Below are 17,549 nucleotides of genomic sequence, written 5' to 3' on the forward strand. Positions count from 1 at the left end.
CTTGTTCTTCCGCCGACCGACCGAGCGGCAGCGGCGCGCCTGCGCGGGGGCGGGGCCGGGGCGGCGCGTGCCGCGGCGATAAGCGCGCGCAGGGCGGCAGCGCCCCCTGGTGGCGGGAGGGCGCGCCGGGGGGGGGGGCGGGTACGCGGCAGCCCGGGATGGGGGTTGCTGGAAATGGGGTTCCCGGGAGATGGGGATCCCGGGGATAGGGATCCCAGAGAATGGGGACCCTGGGAATGGGGGTCCCGGGAATGGGGATCCTGGAGAACGGCGGGGACAGGTCCTGGGGAATGTGGGTCCCATGGATTGAAGGATTCCAGGGGTAGGGGTCCAGGAGAATGGGTATCCTGAAATGGGCATCCTGGGGAATGGGGATCTGAAAGGAATTGGTTCGCAAAGAATGGGGATCCCCGCCCATATTGGTCCCTCGGCTGCAGCCCCACCGGCCCAGAGCAGGTCATGGGGAGGGAGAAGTGGCAGAAAAGAGCCGGAGAGACGGTGCCGGGGAGCCCACCTGCAGGGAGGCTGTTCCCAGCAGTGCCGGGATGCAGCCAGGCGGTCTGGCCCAAAACCACCGTTATTGAGGAAAGCGCATTGAAACCAACCCTGAGAAACACCACGTAGCTTTATTCATGATGCCAGCCTGCTGCCAGGAGCGGGACCCCTTTGGCCCCTGCACCACTCCCCAAACCGCGTGCTGGCCCAGTGGGACAGGCCTGTGCTGGGGCAAAGTGGGGACAGCAGGTGGCCCCTCGGAATGACAGCAAGCAGCGGCTCCGTCCAGCAGCAGCCCCATCACAGCGGGGCTCATGGACGGGGCAGGGCCGCAGTGCTCAGAGTCCAGAGGGGCTGGTTGGTGGGGTTCAGGGCCTCTAGGCTCCAGGATGGGCGAGTTGGTGCCATCAGGGTGGCAAAGCCTTCCTTGCCCGCCCGGCTCCTGGGGGAGACGTGTTCCTCTTGAGGGGCTACATTCTGGTGCTGTGGTCCACCTAAGGGGGGCAGAGAGGGAGGGGGCGGTGTCGTTGCCCTCTCCATTGCCATGCTGGGGACAGCAAGGGGACGGCAAGGCTGGGTGCTCACCGAGGCCTGGCGCCTCTCCCTGCTGATGTGCACCACTGCATCATGCACCGAGGGAAAGAAGGAGTGCTTGGTGATGGCTGAACTGAAGAAGTTGCCCCGCTCCAGCTGGGCCAGGACGGATACTGTGTGGAGGGAGAAGTATCTCAAATGATGGCACCTAGCTGAGCCCCACCACCCCCATCCAGAGCAGCCTCCTCCCGCCTCCTGTGTTGCGGGGGACACCAGGGTCACTACCAGGGACCCGACTTTGAGGCTCAGACTGGATCCCTGGAGAAATCCTAGAGATGGGAGCACCCAGGCTATCAGCTGTGTGCCATAGAGCTGGCTATGCCCAGCCAGGGCTCATGACTCTGCAGATCCCCCTCACCCGGGCAGCTGGCAATGAAGACGTCGACTTCTATCTCATGGAAATCTCTGAAGATCTGCAAATGGCAAAAAAAAGTTTTACCCAGGAAAAGGAATGGGCAGCAGCCATCAGGCCACCCCACAGGGCCCTGGAGACACCCTCAGCAAGGCTGCTGTCCTGCCTGTTCCCCAGCTCCTTACATTCTTCAGGATCTTGATGGAGACAGTGTCCACGAAGCTGACAGGGCTGAAGTCCAAGATGACGGTGTGGAAGCTGGGCTGAGGCAGCCCTAGGCTGTGCAGGGTGGGTTCTGAGGGGGCACTGCTGTCCCCTGCACTCAACTCAATCACTGACACCCCTGGACCGTCTTCTGTGTTCTGGGGGAGGGAAGGAGACCCGGCATCAGTGCTCCAGGGCTGGTGGCACCCTGGTTGTGGCAGTGTTCCCCCGGGCTCACCTTGGTGAGGCTCTTTGGCTGTGTGAGGGCACAGGCAGTGGGTGGCCCCGGGAGTGGGTGCCCCTCTCACACCTTCACCCACTTTTGGGCTCTTTCCAGATGTGTCAAGATCCACCCCTCTCCCCAGCACCACTCTCCAGAGCCAGGCTCATTAGCTGGCACCAGGCCACCCTTTGTTCTTGCTCTTAATTCTGATTAACTTGCTGAAAGGTTAATGACTTGTTGGCTCCACCACATAATCATTAACAGCCCAGCTTTCCCACCAACCTTGGGTGTGACGCTGTGACCCCAGTTCAGTCCCAGTGCTTTTCTCACCCATTGGCCCTAAACTGAACTGGGAACCCCATGGGCCACCAAGCCCCACCAGTGCACTGACAGGAGCATCAGAGTCAGGCAGGGAAGAGGTGCAGGATGTCACTGGAGGGGTGGTCTCCTGTGTCAGGCAAGCACCTTTTTCCTCTTTGCCTTTTCCTTCTCCAGTTTCTTCTGCTGTTTCTGGAGCTTCTTGAGGGCCTTCTTCTTCTTCTGAATCAGGCGGTCCACATTGATGCCACTCTGGAAAGCAGTGTGGCCCTGTGTCCCCAGCTGCCCCACCACCACCCTGTTGCTGGCAGGTGGGGGACACAGGAAGCACTCTGAGGCTGGTGGCTCTCCTACCTTCTTCTTCAGGGCCTCAGCGTACAGCTCCACATTGGCAAAATAGATGGTGGAGGAAGAGCGGAAGATCTTCACGCCAGGGACCTCCTGTGCCTGGGGGCAGATTGGGAGGGTGCTACCCCAGGGATGGAGCCACCTGCTCCTCTTCTGTCCCCCCCACCAAAATGCCCCCAGCCTCTTTTCCCAGTGAGCCACTACTGGGGGAGCTTTGAACTGCCCCCCTGTTGCAGGCAGCTCTTCTCCCACCCCTGGTGCTGTTACCATCTCGTATTCCGCCACATCCCGGTAGACATCAGTGTCCGATATGCGCCCCAGGACGGAGTAGTGGGGGCTGCAGGGAGCAGAGCAAGGGGCTGAGGTCACCACGGGCTCCTCCTGTCCTTGGGATATGGCACCGGCCCCAGCCCCAGGGTACTCACAGCTGGGTACGGAAGATGACCGTGAGCAGCCCAAAGGCCACTGAGACCGCCAGGCCGATGTCCAAGTTCAGCAGGAGGGTGGCCACAAATGTCACAATCCAGACCAGCTGGAAAGAGGACACAGTCAGCTGCAGCACAGTCTCCCCGCTGGCACCCATAAGCCTCAGGAAGAGCAGAGAAACCCTCTCCAGGAACAAGAGCACAGCCCCAGGGCTGGCCAGCACCTTACCAGGTCCACCCGGTTGGACTTCCAGAGAGTGCAGAGGTCACTGAACTGCTTGAACATGCCCTTGAGGTTGGCGATGATGATGGCAGCCAAGATGGCCTAGGAGAGAAATCTCTGCAGCTATGAGGAAGCTGAGGGCAAATCTGGGAGTGTCTCTTAGCTCTTCCCCTACCATGTCACCATGGCATGGGACAGGCACAGGGGTGGGACATGACACAGAGGCTGTGGGACTAGATGTACCTTGGGCAGGTCCCGGAAGAGCTCTCCAATCTTCAGGATGGTCACCAGGATGACCAGGGATGAGATGACACCAGCTACCTGTGCAGAAGGAGAGCAGGAGGCGAGGAGTGAGCCCCCACTGCTCACTGTGCTTCCTGCCCCTGCTTCAGCCCTGGAGAGGGAGGCAGCACTGCCCTGACCCACCTGGCTATTGCCCCCTGTGCTCTCCTGTACCAGGCTCCTCGACATGGAGCAGCTGATGGCAAAACACTGGAAGAAGCCTCCCAGGAAGTTGGAGAGGCCCAATGCAATCAGCTCCTGCAGGGACAGAGCAGTGGCCGGGGAAGACCATGCTTTCATCTGGCTGCAAGAATGGCAAGCTAAGCTTTCATCCAGGGTGAGGGCCCTGTGCCTCAGAGCATCACCTGGTTGCTATCCACTTTGTAGCCATGTTTCAGGGCAAAGATTTTTCCCAGGGAGATGCAGATGGCGTAGCCTACCACAGCAATGGCAAAGGCATTGCCCACCACCTGCCCAAAGTAGCTGATGTTAGGGGCCACAGGTGGCTTCAACCTACACTCAAGAGAGAGATGGGGTTCAAACAGGGGTGCTGTGGGCAGCATGGTGCCCTGGCACAGCCCCCTTCACCGCCAGGCCCTGCTCACCCGCTGGGGATGTTGCCCACCACGGAGATGCCAAACTTGTCATTCAGGTTGACACCATAGGAGATGCCGGTGGAAACGATGATCTGGGGGAGAATGACTGGAGTGAGGCAGGGCCTTCCTACACAGGGACTGTGGTGGAGGAAGAGGAGGAGAGCACAACATATGCCCTGGAGCTGCACTTGCCAAGGAATCCCATCCCTCCTCTCCCCACTCTGAAGGGGACAGGGATGCACCAGGGATTCCTGGCTGCATCCCCACAGAAAGCTGGGGCAGCTCTGGGTACCGTGATAAGCTCGATGGGGATGGGCATGGGCAATTTGGCAGCAAACTTGTGGTTGAGCTCTTTCACAATTAAGATGGCCACAATGGCAATGATGGCAGTCACCAGGGTGCCCACATTGGTATCTGGCAGCTTCTTGCAGAGATCGATGATGGTCTAGAGAACAGAGGAGGAGGGAATGTGCTCAGGAGAGCAGATGCCTCCCCAGCAGGTTTTTGGAGGCCTCTATGTGCCCCACAGGTGAGCACCAGGGGTCTTTGGGTGCCAGCAAGCCCCCACTCACCACAAACAGTGAGAGTGGTCCTGACTGCTCGCTCTGGGAGACTCCAAAAACATTCTTGAGCTGGGAGACAAGGACGTGCACAGAGGAAGCAGTGGTGTAGCCACGCACCAGCGGGTCTGAAAGGTAGGTCACCACGAATCCAAACTGCAGGAGGCCCAGGGCCACCTGGAAAGAGAGATGGCAGAAATGACCCACAGGTTATGGTCTCCTGTTCTCTGCTAGACTAGGCCGGGACCACCTTACCTGGAAGACACCCGTCAGGACAGTGATGGTGGCCACCAACTCCACCCTGGAGGCGTCCCTCAATTCCTCATTGACCGTCGCGTTGGTGCCATTGACGGACTCCAGGAAGTTCTCACTGGGCATCAGGGACTCTGTCAAGCTCCCGATCATGACGGAGATGACGGCGAAGGGACCTGAGAACAGGTAGAGTGTGGGCAGGGAGCCCAAGGTGGGCGCCAGGACCTCTCTGAGAAGACCTCTTAAGGGGTCAACTCCTCTCTCCTTAGGCCAGGCTCAAAGCATACACTGCACTTCGGCTCTGGCTTGGCCAACCCCCTTCCTGGTGGAGCAGTGTAAAGGCAAGAAGTGTCCCTCCCAACTGCTGATGTGGTGATGCTGTGCCGTGGACATCCCTGCTCCCTCCCCACCAGGGCTGTGCAAGCACATGGTCCCTCAGCTCACCCACAGAGTTGTGCCTCGACGTTCCGAAGAAGAAGTAGAGGAAGACGGGGTAAAAGGAGGAGTAGAGACCCGTGACAGGTGGCAGCCCAGCCAGCAGTGCATAGGCAAGCCCTGGAAGATGGAGCAGGGAGAAATGTCACCAATGGCCAACCCTTGGCCACCCCACCTGTGGGGAGCCCCTGGCAGCCTGGGCATGGCATCACTCACCCTGGGGCAGGTGCATGATGCCCACACTGAAGCCCGAAACAATGTCCCCCAGGAGCCAGTCCTTGATAGGGTAGCGGGGCAGCCAGCGCAGGAAGGGCAGGAAGCGGAACAGCAGGGACTTGGCAGCAGAGCCCGAGCATCTGGCGGGAAGGGAGCAGGAGCCAAGATGAAACACAAGTGTAGGCGGCTTGGGGACATCAGTGAGGGTGGATGCAGCCACATGGGAAGCAATGGGACCCTCAGCTCCATCCACTGGAGCCTGGTGTCCCCTCAGGCAGGAGGACAGAGTGGGTACATGGGTATTTGGGCAGGGAAATGAACCCCCGGGTCTGCAGCTCTCTGTGGTGGTGGGGCTGAGGTGCACAATGGCAAGGTCCAGGCACATCCCACTGGCCACCTGGTCTTACCTGGTCTTGTGGAGATAGCGACGCAGAGAGAGCTTGGCGGGAGGTTTCCTCTGTGCCACCTCCTCCAGTTCAGCCTCACTCAGCACCTCGCGGGGCGCTCGGTGGCTCAGGGCCATCTCTGCTGCCATGCCCACCTGGCTACCCGGAATGCCAGTCCACTGCAGGGACACAAGGGACAGCTCAGCCACATTCCCACGGCCAGGGGCAGCCAGCACCCCACCCACCCCAAAGCCCCTCCTCCAGCTCCACTTGCCCCACAGAACCATCCCATCCTGGCAGGAATGGCCCTGAGGATAGGCACGAGCCGGGTTTTGGGAGTCCTGAAGCAGCAGCAGCAGCAGCAGCTCAAAATGGAGAGCAGTAGGCAGTCAGCAGGTGGGTAGGGAGGGAACTGAGGCTTCGGCAATCAGTGCTGCCCACTCCTGCCCCACAGCAGCCCTATCCACCCCACTGGAATGCACCGGTGGGGTCTGCCAGCAGAGCTGCCCCGGGGGTCTCCCCCTGCACCTGCCCACGCAGGACCCACCTCGGTGCCAACCACCCTTCCCCTCCGTGTACTGCAGCAAGGCAGGGCAGTGGGCAAGCACAGCTGCTGAGCAGAGCCCCAGCCATCCCACAGCCCTGTCTGCAGACTTTGTCCCTTTACACATGAGGGGAGCAGGAATGTGAATCCCTGGCAAATGTCACGGCTCACCATCCCTCCAACAGTGCCCTCCCCTGATCCCTGCAGTGCAGAGCAGGATGAGCCTGTGAGTGGAGGAGCTGGGCTGAGCTGGGGTCTCACCCTTCACAGGGCTGGGATGGTGGGACTGAGGAATCCCTGTACAAATCCACAGCTTGGCCTTGCTCAGGGCTCATGCTGAGAGCTGCACCATCCTGCTGGGCCCACCCAGCCGGTGGCCTGCTCAGTCTTATGGTGCTCACCCACTTGCAGCTGGACCCAGAATCCCCTCGCTGGGTGCCCTGCCCAGTCCTAAGGTGCTCACCTACTTGCAAGGACCCTGAGTGCTTGAGGCTGTGCCAGCCTGAGTCCCTGTGTAACCCCCAACCCTCTTATCTGCTGTGCTCAAGCTGGTCAGGAGCCATCAGTCAGATCCATGCTCTGCTTCCTCCTATTTTTTAAAACCAGCCTGTGATCTTTGAGACACCGTTCCCTGCCTCCTGCCCTTCCTCCTGGCCTGCCGAGAAGCTGCCCCACTTCCCAGCCCCACTGCTGCACAGCACCCACCATGCTCCCCTTGGTGCTCTGGAGTGCTGGGTTCCAAAGCCGTGGCAGACCCAGCACTGTCACCACTGTGCCCAGAGCCATCCCATTCTGGGGACTGTCTAGTACAGTCCCAGCTCCTGGTCTGCAGCCATATCCAGGATGCTGCCATGTCTGAGCATCCATGCCACATGCAGGGCAGGGGGGCTTCTTGCCACTGGGCACAAGCTGGTGCCACCCTCCTGCCAAAAGCTGCCTCCCCAGGGCACTGCTTGGGATCCCACCATCACCCTTCTGTGCCCCCACAGCTCCCATGGATGCCCACTCCCCAACCCATGTCCTGGAGCAGGAGTTGTGACCAGGACAAGGAGGGTTACCCACAGCCTCTGGTCATGGCATCCAGGGTTTTTTCCCCAGACCCTTGCTTACCTGCTGGAAACAGGTGTGCTGTGCTCTGTGGACTGCCCTGGTCTCACACAATTCACACAGACCCAGTTGTTATCTTGTTCCAAAGGTCCCCCGCGGGCACTATAGTCCCACTGAACCCATCACACCTCCCTGGGCTCCATCACAACCTAGAATTGGTTGCAGGGAATTTCTGAGTCACGTTTGGCCCGGGACCGTGGGGACACGGCAGAGGAAATCCAGGCTCACATGTCTGACTGGTAGCAAGGTGTGGCGTGAAGATAGGGCAGGGCCAGGCATTAAAGAGTCCTGGGTCCCAGCGGTGGTGGGATGGGGCTGATAAGTGGCAGGAGTGGTGACATCCAGGACCACAATCTCCGGGGTTGGGGCAACTTGTCTCCATCCCTGGTGCCTGGTGGGGGCAGCCTGTGGCCACCTTGGCGCCCTCTGTGGTGAACACAACCCAGGTCCCACAGCTTTCAGGCAGTGGGGCTGAGCCTCTTCCCTCAACCTCTCCCACATCCCTGCCCCTCCCTGTCCACCCTTATGCCCATCAGTGGTCAGGTAAAGGCATGTCCAACACAGGCACCCCCACATGCGACTGCTGTCTCCTCGTTTATCCACTCCCCATCATTTATCCACTCCCCCAGTATGGAATGAGAGGCCATCACAGGGCTACTGCTTGGAAGCAAATAGCACCCAGTGTCATTTATTACCTCCTTATCACTGCTCCCTGTCCCCACCCATGCCATTCCTTCCTGCACTCCAGCCTCCAGCCCCCCACCTGCACGCCAGGCTGGTCACTCTACCTATGGCCCCCTCTCACCACCCCAGCCTCCCTGGCCCTCACCCCCCAGCCAGCCTTGGGAAGGGCTGCAGGACAGGACCACAGCTCCTGGCACTGCCAGTGCAACTCCTGAAGGCTGCCCTGAACTCAGCCCCCAACTGACAGGTGACAGCCCAGAAGGGACAGAGGGGTGACAATTGATGGTGACCCTTGCTCAGGGCGCTGTGGATCAATGCTGCCCTTTGCTCACCTGCCCTTTCCTCTTAACAAAAGGGGAGGGACAGAGGGCACCAGGATCACGCTCAACCTCCCCTCCCCACACTTCCTTCTGCTTGCTCGCAGCCAACTTGACCCTGCTGAGGTCATGCAGCCTTCAGAAAATGGATCTTCCCTTGGCCTAGGTCAGGCTGGGGGTGCTGGCAGCTGCCAGGCATGAGCCCCACAGCTCACCACAGCCACTGTGGCATTGCAGCCCTGCCAGCCAGGCCTGGGGCCACTGGACACCAACACAGCTGATCCCATCTCTGGGTAAACCCAGCCTGGATATAGCCCAGTTCAAGCAACTGACAGCCCCTGAAGTCCCCATCCCCTCATAACCTTGCCCCAGGCCACAGCGACTCCCAGGCAGCCTAGGAACTGGCTGTGAACTCCTGCCCAAGCCCCCTCCCAACATCACCTCAAGCCCAGGTGCTGCATCCATAGCCCCAGCCACGGATCCCCAGCACAGGGAGAGACAGCACAGAGCCCAGCACCGTTTTATAGACTTTTATTTCCAAATCTGGCGCTTCCATGATACACTTTTACACAGCCAAAGGGGAAGCGTGAGCATTTCCCCACTCCCTGCCAAGAGAGTCAGGAGACAGAGAGAGGAAAAAAAACCCAACCAAATCCCCCAAAGGAAAAAACCCAAACTCAAGGAGGATGCTCCCCAGAGCCCAGGTCACAGCACTACAATCTGGGACCAAGCTGCAGATTGGTCTGCAAGAAGCAGATTCCTGCTTTTTGACTGTCCCAACTCTGCAGGGATGGCCACCAGCTCTGCAGGGATGGCCACCAGCTCTGCAGGGATGGCCACCAGCTCTGCTGCTCTCTTCTTTTTGGCACTTGACACTTGCTCTCCATTTGGCAGCATAAAGAGCCCTGTGCCCAACTTGGCAGAAACATGGGCCCTACAGCGCAGCAGGGACAGGATCCCAGGACTCTGGTGCTGGCACTGCACAGCCGGAGAGAAACTTGTAAACAAGCTTGTTCCCAAAGGCAAAGATGGGCAGCATGGAGGGGCCTGGCTGTTCCCAGCATGTGGGGCCAGCAGGCTTTTCCTCTGCACACTGGTCCCGAATGGCATGTAAACATGTCAGCAGGCCCTTCTCTCCTCATCCCTGGGAAAAGGATGACAGTGAGCCTGCCTTGTCAGGGCTGTGCTGGGGACCCATGGCACCCCCAGTCACCAGCCCTTCTGTTCCCTCCATACTCTCCCCACTGACTCAGGGATGCAGCCAAGAGGCCTTGGCCTCCCCAGAGGCCTGGAGGATGGTGGCACAAGTCCTCTCCTGTAAACATGTAGGCTGGGCTACAGTAAGATGCCATGGCAGTGTGGTAGTAAGGCAGTAAGGAGCACATGGTAACGCAGCCCCGAGAGCACCATGGGGCTGAAAGGGAACACGCTGCCCCCCGAGCCAAATGCCCTGCCCTGAGGCTGGGGTAGGCACAGAGGAGTGTCATCTCACAGCAGGGCCAATAGGAGCCGGGGTCAGGCCGCAGGCTGAGCAGAGACACCATCAAGATAGCCTGAATTTCCAGAGAGGGCAAAGTGCTGTTTATCTCCATCTCTCAAAATTCAGGCCACTCTAAGCTGGGGTCCTCTGCTACTCAGGGGAGAGGAGGTGTATACAGAGCCCATAGGGAACCAGCTAGATACAACTTTTGTGGGCAGTGCTGGACCCTGAAACTGGAGCCACATCATGCTCCTGTGGATGCCAGTCTTCCGCAGAGTGAGCACTGGCTCTGGGAAAAGCCAAGCCTGCTACTAAGCAGGGAGAGGGCCATCCAGCTCCTTTACCAGACCCACAAACCAACACTGGTTTGCTCTGTAACATGCAGGTTAAAGAGCCCAACACCCACTGGGAAAAACACAGTGCTCACTTGCTGAGAGGAGGAAACCAGCACTGATGAGAGTGGGACCATCCTGGTACAGGACAGGACTGCACAGCAGAGCTTGTCTCCTCCCCAGCAGGCTCCCGGTGCCAAATTTGCTGCCCCATTCACGTGTGCTCTTGCTGGCACACAGCCCCAGCTCACAGACAGGGGCAGCCCCAAGGGGTGGTCCCACGGGAGGGCAGAGGGAGGCCTGGCTGCAGGGGGCTGAGGGACACCAGGCGGGAGGGTGGCACCGAGACAGGTGGAGCTGCACAGTGGGAGGGTGGGGGGCAGCAGGGCCAGCTGCCCTGCAGTGGGGATGGGACAAAGCAGTGCCAGCAAAGCCTTAAGGACTGCCTGGCACTGTTCCTCCAGTCCACTGGGATTGTGGTTCTGGTAGCCCCAGGGAAGCTGGCAAGGGGCTGTTGGTGAAACAAATGCTCCAGGTCCTGGGAACAGACCATCCGTAAAAATAACCATAGAAATTTCTCTTCTCTCTGATTACAAAGATACAAAAAGGTAGAAAACCCTCCCTGCCCCCATATCCTGGGCTCCATTTTCTGTCCCTCTGCCACTGCCCACCCTCCACACACACACAGGCACACCCCACACACAAACAGCTCACAGAGAAAGAGCTTGGCCCCAGGGGGTTGGAGATGCCACCCTCGCCCAGTACTACCTGTCACACCAGGCAGGTGACGGAGAGCACGGCAGCAGCCGAGAGCCTGGAGGCTCCTGGCAGTGGGTGGTGTGGGCTGCTGGTCCCACAGCCCACAGCGCAGGGGAAAGGAGGGTTGGTTTCAGGCCTCTGACAAGGATCAGTTCTGGCCCCTGCTCCATGGGGATACCAAACCTCAGCTGGCAGTGCCTGGCGAAGGGCCCTGCTTCTTCCAACTCTCTTGTGGACAGCTTCGGCCCCTCAGGAATGGCCATCGTTTCTCATTATTCTTCTCAGAGGAAAGAAAAACAATATTAAGCCATGGCATCTCTCCTGGGCTCCAGCGTCCCTTCCCCGCTATGCCAGATGGGGACAGGGCAGAAAACCTCTCTGTGTCAGGGCAGGAGCAACTGTCTCCAAGTCCCTGAGATTAGGGAAGAGGGAAGGAGGGGTGGGGTGGGGTGGGGTGGGGTGGGAGCAATACCAGCAGGGAGCAGAGCTAGAAGGAAAGAAATTACATACTGGAACAGGGTGCCTGGGCAGAAACGTGTCTGGGGCCGGCAGGGCTTCCCTAGGACTTGGGCTCTCTCTTCTCCAGCCAGCCTGGCCCGTGCATACATCCGTTGGGACTTAGCGCCAGCACTTGACCAAGGGACCAGCCAGGAGGCCAGCCTAGCTGCATAGAGCATCTTCCCTGAGTACCCACAGGCCAGAGGCAGGGGCCATCATCTCTTGGGCACAGGGACAGACTCACATAAACAAAGGCTTCTGCTTGTGCTGCACTCAAGCATCTGGACCTCTCACACCTGAGGCTTCTCCCTGCCCAGTCACTATTCAGGACCAGGAGACACCTGCCACTCACCTGGGGAGCTCACCCTTACACAGCCCTCTCCCTCCAAACTAAACCCCTTTGGGAAGAAGCCAGGCAGGCAGACAGTGCACAAGATCAGCTGAACAAGACCTGGCTGAGGAAGGAAGGAGTGCACTTACTCTGAGTCCGGTGACAGCTCTGAAATGCTGTGGGAGGTGGCAGAGCGAGGTGTCGAGGGACACACCACGGAGGGCGTCGAGGTCTGCATGGCAGAGGGAGTGGTGGTGGTCTGGGGGCCTGAAGGTGTGCTGGAAGATTGCACCGAGGACAGGACGGAGGAGTTAAAAGAAGCAAGGATGGAAGAAAGGATATCTAACTGTTCAGTGGAAGGATGCCGGCTGGGAATGGCCTCCAGGTTCTCCCTAGAAGGCTGTCTCCTTGATAGCGGCTCTAGGCTTTCCCTAGACAGCTGCCTCCGAGAGAGGCTCCCCAGGTTGTCCTGCGAGGGCTGCCTGCTAGGCACTGTGTCCAGAGGCTCTCTGGAATTGGATCTTCTGGACAGAAAGTCCAGCTGCTCCCTTGAAGCTTGTCTAGCTGACGCTAGCAGGTCCCTTGAAGGCTGTTTTCTAGAAAGCAAATCCAATTGCTCTCGAGAAGTATCCCGACATGGCAACACGTCTATTCGGTCTCTGGACACTTGCCTACTTGGCAATGTGTTTAGCCACTCTCTAGAGACTTCCCTTACTGGCCCACAGTCTAGCTGCTCTCTTGACCCAAATCTGCAGGGTAAAGTGTCAAGGCAGTCTCTGAAGCCCTGCCTCCGGGGCAGCGTGTTCCCATGATCTCTCCGACTGGGCCTAGCAGCGAGTAGGTCCAAGTTTTCCCTAGACGCATGTCTGCTTGGGATACTTTCCAGGTGTTCAGTAGACCCATGCCTGCTGGGGATAGTGTCCAGCTCCTCTCTGGACCCATGCCGACTGGGCACAGCTTCTAAGCACTCTCCTGAGTTGTGCCTGCTCAGCTGTTCCCGGGACATCTGTCTCCTCATCAGCATGTCAAGCTGCTCCCGGGACGAGTACCGGCTGGCCGGCTGTGACAGACTGCCGGCCCCAGAGTAGATCCTGCCATAGGAGGCAGCGGGGACAGCCCTGTGACCCAGCGTGGACGTCTTGTACCACGTCAGCTCGTTGGTCATCCTGCCAACGGATGGCAGGCCCTGGAGAGTCGGAGGGTACTGGAGGCGGTTCTTCAAAATCCCTGCATCAGACAGAAAGAGAAGTCAAATATTTGCACAACAGCAAGAGGAGCAGGAAAACCAGGGAGATAAGCCATGCCTCCCCAAGGGCATGGCCACATAGATCTGATGCTGAGCCTTCAGTCAACCTGAGAAAGGCAAGGCCACCCTTGCCCACTTGCTCCAGATTGTTACCTTTTCTCTGCCGTTGGGTCTGGGTGAGGGAGTTCTCATCCCCACTGGTCAAAGCCAGGTCTGGCTGATTATTGTTGGCTGCATCCTTATTGATGTCAAATCCCAGCTTCCGCTCGGAGCCCCACTTCTGCAGGGAGCAGGGGTGAACCTCACACTCGCCCAGAGCTGGCCAATACGACATGAGGTCATTGCCGTCCACATCTGATGAAGGACACAGCAAACGAGGCCCCAGAGAAGATGGAGAGAATATTCCATGAGCAGCAATTGAGCCATCACAAGACAAGGCCTGACCCCCAGGGAGCTGAGCTCATCCTTTTCCCTGCCAGAGCCCTGGGACTTGCCTTTGGGAGTGGTGTTGGCAGGGTTAGTGAGGAGGCGTTCGCTGTGTGCCGCCCGCTTGAGCTGGCGCTGGAAGCGGCCCCGCAGGCGTACGTTCTCCTCACTCTCTGAGGATGGGATGGAGAGGCTGCGCTCTTCATCCAGAGACAGGTCACTGTCCGAGTCTGAGTCCTGGTCTGTAGGAACATGATGGGGCAGGGAGACATTTGGAATGAAGGTGGGAGAGGTTCCTGCTGGCAGCACCACGGAGGCAGAACCACCCCAGGAAGACCACACTCGTGAGAGTGCCTTACCCCTTACTGTCCCTCCCTCAGCAGCAGCCTGTGCCAGCTCCTCTGGCCCTATCACCAGGTACTGTGAGAGGAGCCCAGCTCCATCTCACCGCACCTCCCTGTAAGGCAGCTGCAAATAGCCCTAAGATCCCATCTGCCTCTCCCTCCTATGCTCCATGTGATTGGAAGTTGCAGCTGAACATGGGGTGGAAGATGTAACCATACAGCCAGAGCCTGCACCGGGAAGAACTTCCCAAACCCAGGAACAGGGCTGAGCCTTACCTCCCCCAGCATCACGGTGGAACATTGCCACGTCGATGTCCGTGGGGCCGGCGTGAGCCAACAGGCTGTGATCCAGGGCCGAGCCCTGACGTGCTGCCACATTGTCTCTGAAAGAGAAGAGGCCCCAAGTGTCACAGTGGCAGGAGCCTCTGGCTCCACCCAGGCCCTGCTGGCCCCCAGAGCCCCGGCTGCTCCCTACCTGAGCCCTGGCTGCTCCCTACCTGAGGTAAGCACGCTGGCTGGAGTGGGTGCGGGCAGAGCGCACGCTGCTCACCGAGGACACTGTGGAGGCCCCCAGGGTGATGCGGATGAGCCCACTCTCCTCAAACAGCGCGGTGTTGTTGTAGGCATTGGGGCCCTGCGGAGGAGGGAGGAGGGAGAGGGCGTGTGCCCTGTTAAGGAGTTGCCACGGCAGCCCAGGGGAAATGCGGACAGCCCTGCCAGCTCCTGTCCCAGACATGCAGCCTGAGCCCAGCGCTCTGGGCTACTCTGCTCTCGCCCACCTGTGTGCTCCTCGTGGCCTCCTCACTCTGCCCCTTCTTGCTGAGGCAGGCCAGCTTCCATGCCTCTCGCACCTCCTCATTCAGTACACAGAACAGGACCAGCACTGCCAGGCCCTGTGGGGAGAGAGATGCCATGAGAGACAGCCCTTCACCACCATCTGACCTTCTTGCCAACAGTGGGACAGTCCCCGGCTCCTCCAGAGTCCAGTGTGGCCACCAGACTGGGATGCACCAAAGACCCCCCAATACCAATGAGAGCTAACACCCCTAGTGGCCATGGATGAGGGAGGAAAGGGTGGGGTGTCCTCCTGTCTGGCAGTGGCCAAGGAGCAAATGGCAGGGTCCCCTGCAGCAACACCAGCCACAGTGGTGGGAGAAGGTTGGCAGGGTGCTGCCTTGGATCATTTTGGGTGTCCAACACCTCCATCACACACTGTTGTCTTGCTCTGCCATCTCAGGACATGGAGGTGCCTTCCCTCCAGATGGTCCTTGCTACCCCTTGGATGTCACCTCTGAACCAAATTCCTTGCAGCCACCTCCTGCTCCATGCGACTGCTCACCACAGGCACAGCAGCAAGGACTGGCAGAAATCACTCAATGCCACAGAGGTGACAGCAGAAGGGACAAGGAGCTCAGAGAGATGTTGGGAGCTCAGCACAGGGCACCCACTCTCCACAGAGTGTGGCCGTGGGGACCACAGGGATGCTCTCCCAGGCTGACCCCTGCCCTCCCCAGCAGAGGCCAGGCAGTTACCTGGAGGCTGCAGAGGACAGTGTAGAGGTAGTGGAAAGCCAGGACACTGTTGTTGACAGCCAAGAGGCCAAAGAGCCAGGTAGTGCTAATAACTAGAAGCAGAACAAAGGAGCTCCGTAACGTCATGCTGGAGAGAGAGAAAGACAGACAGGGACACAGACACACACCGAGAGGTTAGTGCGTACTGTTAATCTACAGTCTAGTGCTCAGAGACAGAGATCCAGAGGGGAAAGTTCCTGCAGAGACCTCCCTGCTGCGCCCAGCACTGCAGGCACATCCCTGCACAGTGGCCCAGCTCCCTCTGACTCCCAGGCCTTCCCTTCTGGATCGCACGTGGCAAACACAGGGGCCCAAATGACACAGGTCATTTAGAGCCACAGAGAGCTGTGCCACGCTCCAGGGCTGGCTCAAGAGGGAGTAGGGAAAGGTCTCAGGAACATGTAGGAGAGGAAGAAGCAGGTGCTCATAGCTGACAAGGGCTGAGTGCTGAATCCAAGCAGACACAAGAGGTGGCTGTGAGGGCAGGTGGTGAAAGGGGACCAGCTGGTAGGTCAGTGTGGAGATGGGGATGTAGGAACAAGAGGAAAGGACAAAGTTTAGGAAGGGTTAATGCGGCTGGCAGGTGTGGGAGAGGAGAGTGGCTTCGAGGCTGACGCTGATGCACAGAGGGGCCCTCTGCGATGGTAGAAGGAGGATGGTCACTGAAAATGCTAAAAACCACGAGCTGCCAGAGCTCTGCTGGGAGTTTGGCCACTAATACTCACAGAACCGATTTCTTCTTGGTCTCCTTTTGGCCTGGGGAACAGGACATCTTGGCCACAAGCAGGAACATGACCCCATTCATCTGAAAGTGTTGGCACTGATTAGAAGCTGGGCCAAAGGCTGGCTCCGACCTGACCTCCCCAGTGCAGACTTCAGGTCTGCCAAGCCCGGCAAACATCCCCTCCTTTCCCCTTCATGCCCGAGCCATGGCTTCCCCCAGGTTTGGCTGGAGTGAGGAGGGACAAAAAGAGGGCCTCTAACTGAGGGAGAGGGACACAGAGAATGGGACAGGCAGTGGGCAGCCAAGGAGGGGCGAGTGCCCATGGTGCAGAGAAGGGACATAGGAGAGGGTTGTGGGTGAAACAGGACAGGGTTTTACCACAATGACGACAGTAATGGGGCCTGCAAAGCTCCAGACCAGCTTATCATGAATGGAAATCCAGCAGAAGTCAGGGTTCCCGTAGCCCTCGGGATCCAGGCCAACGGCCAGCCCTGCAGGAGGAAGGGAGAGGTCAGGTCCAGACCCAGCAGGCTTGGACTTGTCCAAACCATGTCAATCCCATGCCAGCATTGTCAGCAGTGAAGGGGCTTTCTTCCTGCTCCTTGCCTTGTGCACAGGCTTCCCCACCACAAGGGGAAGGAGTCAGGACTGTGAGACTCAGCAACAGGGACTTTATTTCCTTTTCCTCAGGTGTCCCTGACACAGCCCAGTCCAGGAGGCATTCACTGCCAGCAACAGGTCACCCAAGTATGCAGGCTTGGGAAAAAACAAGAGACTTTTAACTACAAGTCCCGAGGAGATGTGCTGAGAAATTACTTCTCCTTAGGAGGCAAGATGACAGCCCTTGATACATGGTCCCGTGACCACCACAATACTACTGTGGGCACTGCTGTGGGGACAGCTGAGGCTTGCACTGCTGACCATAGCAAGCCCATCCTCAGCTCTCCACACTGGCTGAGTTGGGCAACACGAGGTGGTCAGGAGGCTGCTGAGAAGCAGCATGGCTGGTTTGGGCACGGCTGTAGCACAAGCAGCTCTTACCAGTGATGATGGCAGGCACTCCCCAGCCAATGGCGTAGTAGAAGCGCATGGCCCCGAAGTTGACGTTGCGGGCTTCAGTCTGCATGCGGTAGATGTGGAGGCCCTGGACAAAGAGCCAGGCGAAGGTGGAGAGGAAGAAGCAGTGGAGGAGGATGGCAATCACAGTGCAGAGAAACTGGGGAGACAAAAGCTGCTCAGAGATGGTCCCACTGTGCCAATACTAATGGCATCATCCA

General features: G+C 58.8%; 2 protein-coding genes across 3 annotated transcripts in view; both read right to left on the minus strand.

Annotated features, from left to right (window-relative positions):
* Positions 1–607: 607 nt before the first annotated feature.
* On the minus strand, positions 608–6,108 carry SLC26A6 (solute carrier family 26 member 6). The gene is made up of 19 exons (XM_042017351.1): positions 5,931–6,108; positions 5,524–5,663; positions 5,317–5,427; positions 4,876–5,048; positions 4,633–4,797; positions 4,353–4,505; positions 4,070–4,152; positions 3,830–3,977; positions 3,609–3,722; positions 3,426–3,503; positions 3,189–3,284; positions 2,960–3,066; positions 2,802–2,871; positions 2,541–2,633; positions 2,334–2,438; positions 1,627–1,803; positions 1,448–1,502; positions 1,081–1,202; positions 608–989 (listed from the first exon to the last, which is right to left on the minus strand). Exons 1-19 carry the CDS (start codon positions 6,056–6,058, stop codon positions 966–968), a joined length of 2,142 nt encoding a protein of 713 aa, XP_041873285.1. The 5' UTR covers positions 6,059–6,108; the 3' UTR covers positions 608–965.
* A 2,968-nt stretch (positions 6,109–9,076) lies between these two features.
* The window catches only part of CELSR3 (cadherin EGF LAG seven-pass G-type receptor 3), a 31,087-nt gene continuing 22,614 nt past the window's right edge, over positions 9,077–17,549 (minus strand). The window contains exons 25-35 of one of the 2 annotated variants that reach the window (XM_042017314.1): positions 17,314–17,503; positions 16,651–16,763; positions 16,274–16,353; positions 15,510–15,636; positions 14,757–14,870; positions 14,475–14,611; positions 14,254–14,360; positions 13,702–13,875; positions 13,361–13,561; positions 12,111–13,188; positions 9,077–11,409 (exon numbers count right to left, since the gene is read on the minus strand). In XM_042017314.1, the coding sequence (XP_041873248.1) occupies positions 11,382–11,409; positions 12,111–13,188; positions 13,361–13,561; positions 13,702–13,875; positions 14,254–14,360; positions 14,475–14,611; positions 14,757–14,870; positions 15,510–15,636; positions 16,274–16,353; positions 16,651–16,763; positions 17,314–17,503 (2,349 nt within the window). In that variant the 3' untranslated portion in view covers positions 9,077–11,381. The remainder of the gene's footprint in view (positions 11,410–12,110; positions 13,189–13,360; positions 13,562–13,701; positions 13,876–14,253; positions 14,361–14,474; positions 14,612–14,756; positions 14,871–15,509; positions 15,637–16,273; positions 16,354–16,650; positions 16,764–17,313; positions 17,504–17,549) is intronic. The other variant, XM_042017305.1, reaches the window with a different exon arrangement.

This window comes from Corvus kubaryi, unplaced genomic scaffold (genome assembly GCF_017639235.1).
Source record: "Corvus kubaryi isolate FWS band 111438036 unplaced genomic scaffold, C.kubaryi_AGA036_p1.0 136, whole genome shotgun sequence".
In the NCBI taxonomy this organism is placed as follows: domain Eukaryota; kingdom Metazoa; phylum Chordata; class Aves; order Passeriformes; family Corvidae; genus Corvus; species Corvus kubaryi.

Bases quoted from the DNA above. Each gene is read 5' to 3' on its own strand.
- SLC26A6 (XM_042017351.1), bottom strand. From the start codon at position 6,058: ATGGCAGCAGAGATGGCCCTGAGCCACCGAGCGCCCCGCGAGGTGCTG. The intron at 5,664-5,930 runs GTAAGACCAGGT...CCTTCCCGCCAG, and splicing joins CGCTATCTCCACAAGACCAG to ATGCTCGGGCTCTGCTGCCA. The intron at 1,503-1,626 runs GTAAGGAGCTGG...TGCCATTTGCAG, and splicing joins CCATCAAGATCCTGAAGAAT to ATCTTCAGAGATTTCCATGA.